Source organism: Aplidium turbinatum, chromosome 6, assembly GCF_918807975.1.
Source record: "Aplidium turbinatum chromosome 6, kaAplTurb1.1, whole genome shotgun sequence".
Lineage (NCBI taxonomy): Eukaryota > Metazoa > Chordata > Ascidiacea > Aplousobranchia > Polyclinidae > Aplidium > Aplidium turbinatum.
In genome coordinates this window covers 33,582,650-33,599,119 of record NC_137477.1, presented here as the reverse complement: position 1 = coordinate 33,599,119, position 16,470 = coordinate 33,582,650, and the positions used below count along the sequence as shown (strand labels likewise).

The window sequence follows — 16,470 nt, the reverse complement described above, 5'->3', positions numbered from 1 at the left end:
TGTAATGTTTACCCTAGAGTTTACTACTGGGGGTATGAAACAACAGTTAGCAAGCTTCCATTTGTTAATCACTTTTGGGTAGATATCTTTAGTAAGGCTTGTTGATGGATAGTTTCTAACATCTTTACCACACTCTTCTCTCAGCAGAATGCCACATCTCAACACATCACGTAGAGTAGGCAATTCAGATGGCAGCAGCTCTCTTCCAGTTCCAATCAGATTGTTCATATGTGTAAATGTACTACTCCTGGTTTTTCGCTTTAAATCCATATCAATCACCGTTTGAAATTACGGTAAATCAAATTACACAAAAGATTTTGATATCATAATTAGCTGTATAATATGGTTAATCTGTAACATGATAAAATATAGTTTGGCATGTAGTTAACTGCTCTAGGCTGCTGCTGAGCTGAGTCGGAGTCTGCCTCACTTTCTGACCTAGTCTTGTTCTGCAACGATCCCTGGTCCATATCTCAAAGCTAAAACTTCAATTGCTAAGGCACCAGGGATCAGTTAACAGTAGATGTTAATCAGAAAATGTATTTCGCACTTGCTAGTGCATCTTCAGTTCTGATCTGAAGATGCACTAGCAAGTGCGAAATATATTTTCTGATTAACATCTATACTGTTAACTGATAGTTTGGCATGCGTTGAAATAAAAATTGTCATACAGCAATAGTATTTACTGTTACAAAAGTTAGTTGATCAACAACTAACGGTACTAAGTTTAATTGATTCTAAGTTTAGTTTACTTACAGTAATTGAATTAAATCGAATTAACCTACTGTTACGGCCAATCTCTGTACAAATCAAACGTCATATAAAACCGTTCAAGTCTACTGAATATTACGTCATGGAAGTTGCTAGAAAATGTGCCAAAATTGCACCAGCGTTCATAAGAATTGTGTCAAACCTGTCAGACCTGTTTGGGCCTGTTTAAACAGGAAATATTACATCAGCTTTAAACACCTGTTGGAATGACTTCATAATTGTCTTTCATTATTGCGTCACAGTACTGCATACGTGAATTTGAGATATTGCTATCTATTCTGGTCATTCGTAAAATGATTGTTTGAAAGTTGGCCGCACTTTTAACTGTTGGCTTAGTGCTTGCTAGCTGGACAAAGGTTCCGTCTTTTATCCAAGTAATTTGTATTGTAGTGACAGTTTTTAGGTGTACGGCGTTGCACCAGTCATTTCGATAGCCTCGGGCTAATTTTACTGGAATACACTTTTGAATAGACGTTTCGAAAGTGTGTTTATTTTTGGGTCATTGCATGCAGACGAACGGATTTGGGAATCTTACGTTACAATTTTCCCACGAAGAGATTATGGTTTACCGCTGTGACCATAAAAAATAAAAGACGTTTTTGTTAGCTGGTAGGCCAAGAAGCACTTAGAAGCAAAAAAAAATAAAAGACGAAGTTGTTAGTTGGTAGGCTAAGAAGCACTTAGAAGCAAAAAATAAAAGACGAAGTTGGTTAGTTGGTAGGCTAAGAAGCACTTAGAAGCAAAGAAATAATAAAAGAAGATCTTATTGGTTGGTAGTCTAAAGAAGTAAAGAAAAGTAAAGACATTTCTTCTCAGTTTGGTACAGAAGAAAAATAACTTTGACATTTATTGGCAAGAAAGGAGATTAAAGGCAATCCATCTGTGCTTGAAGATTCAAGTGGAAGAATCCAAGCAAGTTTTGTGGACGTTTGGACTTCACATACTCGTACAGCTACGGTATCGTGCATTTAAATTCTTTTTTGTATTTTTACGGTCTTTGCAGTTAAGTTTTTTATAACTACTGTAATTTTGTGTGTTTGTGTAACTTAATTTTTTAATTGTTAAATTTAGCCCTAACATTTAATATGTCTACACTCGGTGGTGACAGGGACTCGACCGCCGTCGACTCGACTGAGTTTAAGCCTGATGATGTTCTTTGCGGTCGGGCAGGCCATTCTGGGGAGGGACCCATTAACGATGAGGCTAAGTCAGTTCGAGAGGCCCGGCATCTTAGACGGGATATTTTGACTCAAATTGGGAAACTTTCTGTGGCCCTAGGTTCTTTGAGTGATAAGCAGGAACTGTTAATTTTTCGGTCTAACTTATCTACTTTAGAAGAGGAATTACGGCATTTCCATGCTCTTTTGAGTAAAATTGTTAACTCTGCAATCTTGGCAGAACTTCGTGATAGGGTAGATCCCGAATTTAACTCGTTAAAAAATAACTTCGAACAAAAAGAAAGTGAGTTGTTAGATAGGTTGGATGCTGACATACATCCTGAGGATAGCGCCTCAAATGTAAGCACTAGGATGTCTGAGAGCTCGTCACGGATAGTTGCACAAATTAACCTACAGTTAAGACGAGAGGAGCTCCAGATCCAAGCTGAGGCCGAAGCGAGAGCTGCTGAGGCCGCCGCGAGAGCTGAGGCCGAAGCAAGAGCTGCTGAGGCCGCCGCGAGAGCTGAGGCCATACGAGCTGAGGCCATCGCGAGAGCTGAGGCCGAAGCGAGAGCTGCTAAGTTCGCACTCAAAGACGCTCAGTTGAGGGCCGAACAACGTAAAGAGGTAGTTTTAGCTGAATATCGTTCTGAGTTGGGCTCCCGGCGTAGCTCTAGGAAGGGCTCTTCTAGGCATTCCAGAAGTGAACATCAATCACAGTTTAATTTACCTAACCTTTTCCACACGCCTGTTCAATCCGTAAGTGGACCTGTACAATCCACATGTTTTCCAGCTGTTTCAGGAGGTCTCGGGGCCACGGCTAAGGGTCTTCCGAAGGCTGTAGAGCCAAGGTCTGCAAATTACAACCGAACTCCTCCCCCAGAGCGTACAGGTCACGGGGCCGCCATTAGCAGTAATGCTTTGCCCCCTTCACAGTTTTCAGCGCCGCTAGTTTTTGATCGCCCAGCTACACGTAATTTGGGTGGTTGTGAGAGGCGTATCGCGTCTCCTGATTTTAACGTGTTTGAGGATCGTGATCGGGCTGTGCATGTGACTGAGCCCACTCAGCCCCTTAAGGGATATAGCTTGTCTTCTCCCGCTAAATCGAGTTCTCAACAGCAGGATTGCTTTTTTGAATACCAAAATAGTAGGACGTTCTTCGATAAGGCGGCCTTGATTGGTTACGATGGTAATAATATGCCATTTGTCTTCTTTAAAAATCGTGTTATGGCCTTGATGGCAGCTTCGCCCTTTAAGGGAACTCGTTTGACTTTGTTGCAAGCAGCTTGTGTTAGAACAGCTGCACAAACGATTGCTAATTTGGTTTCCGACACTCCTGGCTTGTCAGAGGAAGACAGGATAGAAATGTCATTAGCTCGCTTGTCCCAACGTTTTGGAGTTCGTGGAGGTCTTTTCGCAGAACCAGAAATTAGAAAGTATCGCTATGGTAGCAAATTGACTTCTATCTCTTCCAGTGATTTGAAAGAGTTTAAAGATGAATTGTCGCAGTGTTTGCTTTACGCGAAAGCTTATGGTCAGCGTGATAAATTAGAAGGACGTTTTGTTTTGGATTTGGCTAAGCGACTCCCGTTTGACGCTAAGCAGCGTTATCTTGACTTTTTAGGTGATCAGTATGGTAGCACTGAGGAACCTACCTTTCAGAGTTTGTTTGAATTTGTAGTACGAGAGGAAACGCGCAAGTCGACTGATTTTAGCATTATGCTAATGGGCGATTCTGGTGAGTCGCAGCAATTTAAAAAGTTTGGCAAAGGAAAATTGCCTTCATGTCCGGTTAGGCAGACGTCGGTAAAACCCCATGATAATGTGATTTCAGGGAGTTCGCAGTACTCGACTGCTGTTGGCGCACCGCGCGGCGGTGTGGCCAGACGTAGTGACATACCGGCATGTTTTTGTTGTTCATCACGTGGTCAAGTTGAATATCATTTTTTGTCTAATTGTAAAGAATTTTTGCGCTTGACACCTAAAGGTCGGAGAGATGTCATTGTGAAAGCTGGAAAATGCTTGAACTGTTTGCGCCAGCATATGGTTAAGGACTGTAATCATGCAAACAACTGTCGTAAGTGTGGACCCACCAACGATAGGAAACACTATTTTCTTCTGCATGATTTTTATGTGACGTCACGTGATTCTCTGGATTCGGTCGGTAAAGATGATGCTGGTGCCAGAGTTCCTGTGCGTAATGTTAAGATTGGAAATGTTAAAGCAGCCTTTAACCGCGTTACTGCTGCTCGTGTTTTGAATCCAATGACTGGCAAATCGAAGTTGGTGTATTGTCAGCATGATCCTGGTTCGCAGTTGACCTTTGTTTCGAGTGACTTGGTGTGCGAACTTGGTCTTAAACCGTATGATAAAGCGTCGTTTAAAATGGATACTCTGGCTGGTCAGAAACCTACTTGTGCTGAACTTGTTAAACTCAACATTCAGTCGTTAGAGACGAATGAACTGTTTTGTGATATAACTTCGGTGGTTAACCCAGCTTGGGCTGACGATGTTAAAACTTTACCCCATAAACAAGATTTAAGTGGTTTCCGTCATTTTCATGACGTGAATATGTTTCATTTGAATGATTGTAGTACTGTAGATGTACTGATTGGCAACGACAACGCTTATTTGATGTGTGCAAAAGAAGAGCGTGTTGGTGACAATCGTAGTGAACCGCATGCTTTGCTCACTCCTCTCGGTTGGTTGGCTTGTGGTGGTAAGTCACCCTTAGTTGAAAGCGTTGCTAAAGTGTGCAGAGTGCAGACGTCTTCAGAGTCGGATGTCATCTCTGGCTTTCAGCGTAAAATTGAGTCTCGCGATATGGAAATAGCAGACCTGAATAAAGTCATTCAGGATTTGACTTTGCAAAATGAAACCTGTGAATTGTCTCGCAATGATATTTTGGCTAGAGAACTTGTCGAACCGAATATTGAGTTGAAAGATGGTCGATTTGAGATACCTGTTCCGTTGAAGGAAGATATTGATCTACCTAACAATTTTGTGTTGGCGTCAGATAGAGCTGCTGCTTTAAGAAAGAAAGCTTTAAAACAACCTGAACTTCGTGATTTCCTTACTGACACCATGAAAGATCTTAAATCTAATGGCTATATTGAGCGTGCTGGTGAAGCAGGAAATGTCAAGGGATTTGAACGGTATTTACCATACTTTGTGACGTCACAATTAAAAAAGCGCATTGTTTACGATGGCAAGTCTGAATTTCGAGGAACTTGTGTTAATGATGTAATGTCTTCTTGTCCTGAATTGTCTGACTTGTTAAACCCTCTGGCAGATCTCTTGGCTAGATTTCGGCTAAGTAGATTTGGTTTCGTGGCCGATATGACCAAATACTTCTTTCACATTTTGGACTCTTCAATACGTAAGCCCAGTTTTATTGAACTGCTTACGTACACCAGTAGTGCCGTTCGGATCGTGAACGAATGCCCTTTGGTACCTTTGAGTGACGACCCTAGGGATTTTACTGTCATCACCCCTGCCTCACTTTTGACCCCATACTTAGACCCATACTGTGCTGTTGGGCAACCACATGATCGTGACCAATTAAGAAGGGATTATCGGTTCAATTTGTCACTTTCTCAGCAGTTTTGGAGTAAATGGATCGATTTTTACTTGCCAGGTCTTCAGGGCCGGAAAAAATGGCTAAAAATGGCCGAGAATTTGGAGCCTGGTCAACTTGTAGTGGTAGGTTCTCTCCAAGACATTGGTAAACGTGGGAAGTATCAACTTGGGAGGGTGCATGAGGTAGTTCCACAAATTAAGAAAGGGAAGCCTGTGGTTCGTAGAGCCAAAGTTGCCGTCTGCAACTATGATGAGAGTACGGGGAAAGTAAAAGTAGACTACGTGTTGAGGGATATTTCGTGCCTCGCCCCCGTAAAGAACACCTAAGTGTTAGGGTTTGAGCCTGGTTTTGTCTGCGGTGGCCGACCCTTGTCTGAGCCCGGAACAGTCGGTTATTATCGCAACTATTGTATATAGCGTCATTTTAGCGTGTACCTATGGTACCAATTTCATGTATCGTCGTGTTTATTCTTATTGCTGTTCATTCTTTGCATGCCCTTTGTATTTGCGTATTAACTTAAACGTGAGTGATTCAAACAATTTGTGTATCATGTGTTTTTATTCATTGGCTCACGATTGTCCTTCAATTCTTTTTTAGTTATGCCATGTTAGACTGTCATAACTAGGGGCCGCTATGTTACGGCCAATCTCTGTACAAATCAAACGTCATATAAAACCGTTCAAGTCTACTGAATATTACGTCATGGAAGTTGCTAGAAAATGTGCCAAAATTGCACCATCGTTCATAAGAATTGTGTCAAACCTGTCAGACCTGTTTGGGCCTGTTTAAACAGGAAATATTACATCAGCTTTAAACACCTGTTGGAATGACTTCATAATTGTCTTTCATTATTGCGTCACAGTACTGCATACGTGAATTTGAGATATTGCTATCTATTCTGGTCATTCGTAAAATGATTGTTTGAAAGTTGGCCGCACTTTTAACTGTTGGCTTAGTGCTTGCTAGCTGGACAAAGGTTCCGTCTTTTATCCAAGTAATTTGTATTGTAGTGACAGTTTTTAGGTGTACGGCGTTGCACCAGTCATTTCGATAGCCTCGGGCTAATTTTACTGGAATACACTTTTGAATAGACGTTTCGAAAGTGTGTTTATTTTTGGGTCATTGCATGCAGACGAACGGATTTGGGAATCTTACGTTACAATTTTCCCACGAAGAGATTATGGTTTACCGCTGTGACCACCTACTTTAATTGCAGTCATCGCAGGCAAAAGTTGCTGGTTAATGAGAGTTTTTTTGCTAGCATTTCTGCACTTTATGATATCATAGTACTTCATTTGATATCTCACACCTCCTTAGCAAGCTTCAAAAGGTAGCAAACTATGGCGTCACAGAACCTACAAGTTGTAAATGAAAATTTCTGGAGGTCGGTAAAATTTGAAAAATTGTCAAATATTTGAATTTTTAGGGAACGATTTACCAAGCAAGACGTCATTTATTTTTGAAAAAAAATATATTTAGCGAAGTTTCTAGTCCAACTACAAGTTTTTAACACCCGTCATTTTGAATTAAAAATTTTTGAGTAAATTGACACGCCCTATATACTTATCGATGCAAATACCGCAATATTAGATCTTTTTATGCATGTCTTAAACCATTAAGGTTTTGCCACCTTTTCCTTTTGTTGGTTTTGTTACTGTATTTCTTTTTTACAATATCATTTCTTTTTGCGTTCTGACAAAGAAAAATAAATTGAATTGAATTGAATGACTGCAACAACTCAAAGTGCCAGCTCACTGCGACTGCCGAGTGGCCGACTAGTTGTTAAAAAACAGGTGGTTTACTTCTTGCTTTGGCGCGAACTTTTTGAAACGTGACGTCATTGCGGTTGAAATACTCACGTGACCGCGTTCAAGCAAGCAAAATCTTTTTTTGAGATTGTGAGTGTAGACGAAACAAGCTTAAAAACCAGCTTAAGCAAGAATTTCTAAGCAAGAACACTTTCTCGTGTAGACGCACCTTTAGCCTACTGGTTTACACGTCAAGCTAGAACAGTAGAACAAGATTTAAGAACTACATCCTAAAGAAAATCATTTTAAACCAGTGGTTAAGTTGGCAATAATTATTTTTTAATGTAATTCAAGACCAATAAAACTACTTATCTTGATTTTCATATCACTTTTTTCAAAACTTGTCTTGAAGCTAGTAGCCTACAGTGGAGTATGCAGAAAATTTCCATCGAGGGGGTTATAAATTTCTTCTGTATATAAAGCTACGTTGAACTATCCGTGGTAACTTACTTTTACGCTACGTCGAAAGCAAATTTAAGTATATGATAAGTCACACAATGTAAACTTATTATTGCATGAATGCTCATAGCTATAAGAATGCTAAGTAAGTCTAACCAATGTTACTTTTTTGAAAAATGTAATTTTGTTGGTTTTGTGTTCATTGCAATTTTTTATCTTGTCCATGCTGAGGCTACGCCCTGTGGTTGGAGGTTTAGAGAGGACGGAAAGGCAAGGAAGAGAATTTTTGTATCCACTTTTAGACGTGCCTTTAAGCGCCTTGTCATAGGCTTAGCTGTGTGCTCTTGTGCGTGGTTGAACCGGCCCCCTTTCAATCAGGGCTCTCACCACTCGGCTATGGAGACGACCATGCAGTCTAAGATACAAACGCATGGTAAATTATCGTAGCTTAATGAATGCAGAATGCAATGCAGATACGCCACACATGGCATGTGGAAACTCATGTAACAAGTAACCTCTTGTATCGTACGTAGGAAATTATCATAGGGTTAGGTTTAATTTCACCATGACCTTGCAGACATCAGCCCAGCTGAGCTTCGTCACGAAGGTGAAGTCGAGAAAGATTCATGTCTCTTTCTCATCGAGCTACGAACCCCAACCACTTACTCCACTCAAGTCTCTACGAGTCTGCAAGCGAGCAACCCCGACAACGGAAACAAGGCACTCATTTGTACAGACCAAACAACTCCTGATAAAAACCGCTGAAGACCAATCCACCAGTGCGGTTATCTGGGCAGACCACCAATGGAGCTCCGAGCAGAAGAACTTCTCAAGACTTCAAAGTTTCATCGACACAGGCCCCCAACCAACAGGAATGCTTTTGTCAAGGAAGGCCTGGGTGCGGCTAAACCGCTTGCACACCGGCGTCGTAGTATTTCACTCCAATGTGCACAAATGGGGGATGGCTCCATTCCGGACCTGTGAGTGTGGCAAAGAAAAACGAACCGCAGACCACGCCATCTGCAACTGCGCCACGCACCATGGGCTAAATGGTGTGCGTGGTTTGCGTAAACTGGACGACGAATCATATCAGTGGCTGCTCGACATCTGCCCAAACATCTAGCTAGACCAGCGGTTCTCAACCGGTGGGCCATGGCTCACTAGTGGGGCATGGAAAGATTTTGAGGTGGGCCACAGACCTATTTAAACATTTGCCAGAGTTAGTGAAAAGTTTAGTTTCATTTGTGTTACCATAGTTAATTTTACACTTGTGTGTTTGTTTAGTTGTTTGGATTGTAGCAACAATGAATGGTGCTGCTGTAATTTGCTGCAGAATGGGAATTTCCATTCTAATTATTCAAATAATAATTTGGGTGGCGTGATGTAATCAATGCTGACTGTTGCATAATATACGAACGTTGATTTTAAGCAACTACAGCAGTGTGGTTCCTATAGGGAGCCACTTGGCTCCGTAAGGAGAATTTTTTTACTTATAGGGAGGAATAATCGTGTTGAATGGAATTGGGAAGAAATGTAAATTTATCTAAATAATCTATTGAAAGGGTTAATTTATTCATGACTGAGCACGTAGTTTTAGATCAACGTCGAGTTTTTACAACACTTTATGATGTACTGTAATGGACAACTTTGTGGTTACCATCAAGTCATAGCCTAACTGAAAGCGGTAGTCTACTGGAATTTGTGCAGATCTGTTTTTAGTATTTTTTCGTGAATTATTGTGGGGAGAAATTGACAATAGTTGTGTCCTCCAAAGAAGGAATACGGCATTAATGTTGAGAACCACTGTAGCTACAAGTTGGTCAATAACGTTCAAGAGCACGCATCTCATTGATGCACTGTAAGCTTATAATCTGTTTTGGAACATTTTCTGCTGTTTTTTTGTTTTTAAATCTATTTTGCAGCTTTTTCTTGCATAAACAATTAATGGGTCATAAGAATTTTTGTGCAATGAAAATGGGCCACGAAAGAAAAAAGGTTGAGAACCACTGAGCTAGACCGAGTCGCCGCCACTGCTCAAGGATAGAAAAAGGCAGAGCTCCTCGACCCTTGAAGTGGCGAAAGAGATAACAGTTAGAGAGATCTTCATACGAAGAAAAAATGAAAATCATCGTTACATAACAGCAAGCAAAAGGTGCCCTGTTTACATCGTTTAAGCGTTGCCAGCCGTTCAAAAGATGTAAAAATGAGTACTTGTGCGATTTGGGTACATGTGGTATGACAATTGTGTACTAGATATGAACAATCACTTTTGTGTATTTTTTTTAAAAGTATTGATCTGGGTTGCATCATGCTGAAGGTGTCCGACGTTTTCTTCGTAAACAGTTCTTCGTAAAACAATTCTTTGTAAATAATTCTCCGTAAACAATTCTTTGTAAACAAATCTTCGTAAACAATTCTTTGTAAAACAATTCTTCCCAAAGCATTTTTTGTGCATGCAATTGAGATTTGATTTATACGAAGACATGCTTTACGAAGAATTGTTTTACGGATTTTTCATTTCACCAACAACTGTTTAGGAACAATTGTTTTACGAACAACTGATTATGAACAATTTACCTATAACCCATGCTGAAAGCTTGTTTTTGACGGTCTGGAAACAACAGACCTAAATTAATTTGTTAATCTTTTCAGGCAAAATGTTGGCGTCAATGTCTTTTTTGATGGGAATACTCGCTATAGCGATACCTATTCATCCAATAATATCAAACTTTTCCAGTTGCTATCGGAACCAGCGGGATGCGGACCAAGCGTTCAAGAGAAGCCTGCAATTGAAGGTGATCATTGATTATAAACAAAACAGTGATTGTTTTCTTTCAAAAAGACTCGAGCTAACATTATCACCGACAACTCTAGTAGTTTTGAATTCCTCTATCCGAGCCACTCATTACGAAATACAAGGATGGCTTTGTTAGATGTATTTTGGGGCATAGAATTAAAAAATTGAGTGCATTCAAGAGGAAAACCGGACGATTTGTATTTGCAATTTTTTGGGATAGTAGAATGATGTCCAACAGCTGCATTTGAAAACGTGGCGCAAAACTACATCGCTTTTTGTACGGTACGTGGAAAAATGATATTGAAAGCTGTAGAGTTTTACAAAGTAGTTTTGCCTGTAGCCTACTGCAAGACAGATAACTTTCGCACTTGAAACATCAAAAGAATCAACTTACAAAAGACCCACTGCCACGCCAGACAGTTGCATGTATGCCAAATATAGTGTAGACAGGAAAACTACCTAGGCCTACAAGACATGATGTAGGTCTTGAAACCGCAAAGACAAGCCTGAAAGTAGCAGATGAATGCAAGAAAGATTAAATGAATGTTACATATGACCTTGGTATTGTAAAATCAGCCGCCGAAGTTCAAAATATTTTGGCTTCCACGTTCGATAGGTTCCCAGCCAGAAAGCCCAACTGGGGCCCATTCAAGTGGGCACCTTGGCTTGTGCGCATACATGTGGGGTATTCATAGGCCAAAAATGTGTTAACATAAATCCAAGTTTTCATGATTGTTTAATTAATTGCCTCAAAACGATGTGGAAAACACATCTAAAGAGGATTACCGAAGCAATAAATCCCCTGATGGACAAAAGACAGCGAAACTCGCCTCATAAGTAGGCCTACAAATCAAATAGCAACACCCACACTGCTTCAGAAATACTAAACTCCCTTAGTAAGAAAGAATATCAACTAAAATCATCATCATCAACTAAAGAACCTCGAAAAGAACATCAACTACAGCATCACCCGTTAGGCCTAATGAAAACGAAATTGCTAACACATCAAATAACGAAGTACTCACAAGTCACAACCCAACAATAAATTTGAACACAAGCTAAGAATACAATACTTGGAGCTACATATACAATAGGTGGTAGGTGAGTCCCATACTTGATCCAAGCATCGGAGGAAAATGAGATTATGTTCTCATAAGTTACTAAGCCTTTGGCACTAACGAGATAAAGAGTGACCAGTTCTTTTCTGTCGGCCGCCTTTTCTTTAGCAACTTCGCCCCCTCAATTTATTTTACCCTGGGTAGACTGGATGTAAACGGTGTATTTCAACAACCAGCTGAATCCGGGAGTCGAACCAGGATTGCATGATTGGAAAGTGAGCGCCTTGTCCTCTGCGCTATTCTACTTCCGGAGCTATACAATAGCTATCTGAAAAACGTTACTAATCTCAGCATCATCATCATCATTAAGTTCCTTCCTCTCGTCGAGAGTTGGGGGCAATGAGACGCCAAGTTTCTCTGTTGTGAGATTTTTTTACTGCAGTTTTGTAAATAAGTCCTGACCAGTCTTCAATATTATTAGTCCAAATTCTTGGTGATCTGCCCCTATTTCGTTTGCCGTTCATTTTTCCTTCTAGTAGTTGTCTTTGAATAGAATTATTGCAAATCATGTGGCCAAAATGTTTCAATTTTCTTGATTTAATTGTTTGTAGAATTTCCATGTTGGTTTGTATTCTGGATAGTACATCATTGTTGGTGATTTTATCCTTCCATGAAATTTTAAGCATTCTTCTATAAATCCACATTTCAAATGCCTTAAGTCGTTTAACCATTTGTGATGACAGTGTCCATCAATAACGTAGTCCATATGTAGCATTTTATAATTCGTTTTCGAGTATTGATGTTAATTTTGCGTGTTGTTAATGTCTTTTTCATTTTTACGAAGTTGATTTCTTACTAATCTCACATCACCAATTATCTGATCAGAAAACAAAATAACCTTTAAAAGCATGAAATCAAGCCGTGCACAAGGAGAGGCACTTCACATGACGGTTACTTACGCATGGAAAAAAAAACACATCACATGACACATAATTATTATTAAGTGAAGACGTTTAGCAAATAAGAAGCACCTACGGTAAACAACTACTTATTGAAGCGAGGATTGCAGGATTTTATCAACAAAGCCTTTATGTGGATTTTAGTATCAAATTCGATGAAGCATTTTTGAACAATTCCAAAAGACATCAGGCATACTTTATTGTTTAAACAAGTTTAGCAATCGAGTATATTGACTACCGTCCAATTTTGACTCACCTCGCATTCAGCCAGAGAGGCAATCCCACTTTGAACTTTGTTTGGTAATTACAAAAAAAAAAGTTATTACAGGGGTGGGAATCGAACCCACGTTATCGGCGATTGTATTCCTTATCTTTAACTCACTAGACCACACTGGCTACGGCGGAACGTTCACTGATTTTACTTTCTATCACAAAAGTTTGCGTTTTTCTCTGTTTTTCCTGTAACTTTCTGATTGGCTGAAATGCATGCTATTTCTGTGACTTTTCTGTCATTTTCTGCTAACAGATAGTTTTACCTGTTTCAGTCCCCTTGATAAAGTCAATCGTGCTGACTGACGAATCGTCGGAATTAAAAAGCTACGGTAGTTATTATTTGAACATCTTGGGATGGTCTAGCGCCAGTCACCGGAAGAACGCAAGAAATTAATCTATAATTATAATGCCGTGTGAACAGACCCATTCTGTATTTAGACGATTTCTGTTTCAACTACTGTATCTGTCTGTCTCATCTTTATGCCGCATAGGAAAATGATAGGCCTAAATTACTTTTTGACTTCTAACACAGGTACCAGTAGCCTATCCGTTGAACTAAAAAATTCTCGACTACCATCAAATGAAAGCACAGCACAATGGAGGCATCTGCAATTCCATAAAGCCATTGCATATAAGACGACGGTAATTTATTATGGCGTCACTAGAGATGTAAATGCAAAAAAAACGAACCGTTTTTTTTTTAAAAAAACGTGTTTTTTTTCAAAAAAAACTTGGGCCAAAAAAAACACAGGTTTTTTTTTTTTTTTTTTTTTTCATATTTTTCTGAAAAAGTTGCAAATTTTTTACAATTTGCAGCTTAGTTTCATTATAGTGCTCTTGAAAAACATTAAACTAGTAAAAATGGTTTATGGTTGTGCTGAAATTACTAAGTGTTTGTGCTTGGCAGCAGCATATGTTTTTTGCATAGTCCTACGCCTACGTTGTTTCACTTTCTTCTTCATTCTCAGGCATATTTGTGGCAGTAGACCTGACAAACGTTGAATTAATGCAATTTGATACATGACATAATGTAGATGAGTTAATCTCTTTTTCCTTTTATGGAAGTTAGCCTACGATGTTAGTATACCGGGACTGGTTATTCTTGTACACACTCAATGGGTTGACGAAATTTTGGCAAAAACAAGACGGCAGTATTCAGAACATACATTACCTTGTTTGTGGTAATTTACTAATGCAAGCTATTGCCAATAGCTTGTTTAAACATGTTTTCTAACTGATAGCTTAACAACGATGTATATGCTTTATAAATGTTGAAACAGAAGTATTCTTTTCGTGTGTTGTAACTTGTGAAGTCTTAGACACTTTGTCATTGACGCTTCTTGCAGATCATTTGTGACATAATGCAAGAGATCTTATCACAGATATTTTTAGCTGTCAAAAGTAAGTGCATTTGTCCGAAAAGGTTTAGGTTAATGTTCCTTTCAAATGCCCACCACCCATGTTGACTATTGCTAGTAACTACCAGCCCTGAATGAAGAAATTTTCCCGTTAAAGTGGAGTTTTTCAGCACTGCTCAGTGTTCACATAGTGAATAAATGCTTCATAATACTTTTCCTGACAAGTATAAAGTTTTACCCATATTCCCGCAATGCAGGATAGCCTAAAAATACAAAACAAACATCAAAGATGAAAACTTATTTTATTTGGGAACTAGGCCTACTGTTTTTTGAGATAAAAAGAAGTTGACCTCTTGTCGTTACGCACCAATAAAACCATGAAACGTAACTTTAAAAATATTTTTTTTGGTAGAGGAAAGATTGACGAAAAGTTTGGCAAAAACAAAAAAGTGCTAAAGTCTCAAAGTGCTGTAAACTAGTTCAAATTGGATGGATTAAATGCAACCATATATACTTCTTTTAAACATGTCTATGACAGCACAATGGCGTGATTAAGGGAAAACAAACATGACTATGACATCACAAAGGAGTATTGAACCTCTTCAGGGAAAATAAAAAACATCAAAATGTTTCCATCTTTCACTACATTTAAATGTGATTTGGGCTAAAAGTTGAGACTTTAGCACTACACTGCTTTTGCCAAACTTTTCATCAATCTTTCCTTTACCCAAATAAAAAACGTGAAAAACGACTTGAGATCTACAAAATTGTAATGAAGCAATATACCAGACATATAGTCTGATTTGAAATAAGTTATAGGAGTTATGAGACTGTTTGTTTGTTGAAAGAGACGCTATTACAATGAGTTTACCCTAATTGCTGCATATTGTGACATTTAATGTCAAAATAGGTAAAACAAACAAAAAAAACAAAAAAAACGAATAAAAAACAATAAAAACGATAAAAAACAAAAAAAACAAGCTCGTTTTTTTTAAAAACAAAAAAAAACGTTTTTTTACATCTCTAGGCGTCACCATATGCCCCCAGTCTTAACAATCGCATTGTATGTTGTCTAGGCTCTAGGCCTATTCGCATGTAGTAAGCCACAGTTTACACTCATTTAAGCATAAACCAATGAAAAACTTGTTGTTATTTGTTTGTGACGTTCCAGGGTTTAATGGAAAAGATGGAAGAACACGTTGATCCTCCCGAAAGTCGAAGCAGAATTTCCAGCCACAATGTGGTTGAAAAAGAGGAAGTTCAAAATACATTGTTGTGCAGCTTTATTCAATTTAAAACACGACGGCAGACAATCTCCTGGCCTGGGACAGAAACAAAGGAACGTGGCAAACGAAGATGGGGAAGTTGTAATGACAAAAACATGAGACGAGTCTGTGCAAACAGATGCTCTTTCACCAACAAGCCCCAAGATATTGTGAATAAGAATGGTTTGTCTCTTCCCGATTGTAGCTGCGTATTTTGCTTCGAAAACTAAAACTATATATTGAGGCTCCAGGAAACACGTTTTCAGGGGCTCCGGACACTTCCTGAGAGTGGAGAGGGGGGGGGGGGGTAATTTAAGCAGGGGCGGGAACGATGTTTTGACATCGACAAGGGACTTATTAAATTATCACATCACATGTACTTCTGAGAGGTCGCCCTCCAAATCCCCTTCGCATTACTGAAAGCTTCAGTTTCTTATACAGCGTCTAAGTCGGCATGTTTCGCGCCGAAGGCGCAAAATTTTTGCTTTTCAGCACGATTTAAAATCGAAAAACTATTTCAACAAATCTGAAATCGCAAGCAAAAGCTCTTTAACATTTGCCACATTTTTTGAAGTTTTGAGACAGTTTTGACTGAAAGAGGGGACGTACGCAAGAATTCCTCTCTGTATTCCTCCTTGGCTCAAGACCTCCAAATTTTGCACCTCAGACGCTAAAAGGTTAGATTTAAAAGGTCAAAAGCGTTAAGGTTAAAGCTTTAATCTATAACTTATTATATAATTACATGAATGGGCTTTGATACAACATGATCATCATCATTAAGTTCCTTCCTCTCGTCGAGGGTTGGAGGCAATGAGACGCCAAGTTTTTCTGTTGTGAGATTTTTCTACTGCAGTTTTGTAGTTAAGTCCTGACCAGTCTTCAATATCATTAGTCCAAATTTTTGGTGGTCTGCCCCTATTTCTTTTGCCGTTTATTTTTCCTTCTGGTAGCTGTCTTTAAATAGAATTATTGCGAATCATGTGGCCAAAATATTTCAAATTTCTTGATTTAATTGTTTGTAGAACTTCCATGTTGGTTTGTATTC

At 39.1% G+C, this 16,470-nt stretch overlaps 1 protein-coding gene across 1 annotated transcript in view; it reads left to right on the top strand.

Annotated features, from left to right (window-relative positions):
• Window positions 1-15,655, top strand: part of LOC145772602 (voltage-gated potassium channel regulatory subunit KCNF1-like) — a 43,723-nt gene extending 28,068 nt beyond the window's left edge. Inside the window, exons 9-10 of the mRNA XM_082584462.1 lie at window positions 10,368-10,510; window positions 15,332-15,655. Coding sequence (XP_082440588.1) covers window positions 10,368-10,510; window positions 15,332-15,655 — 467 coding nt within the window. The remainder of the gene's footprint in view (window positions 1-10,367; window positions 10,511-15,331) is intronic.
• Window positions 15,656-16,470: the final 815 nt, after the last annotated feature.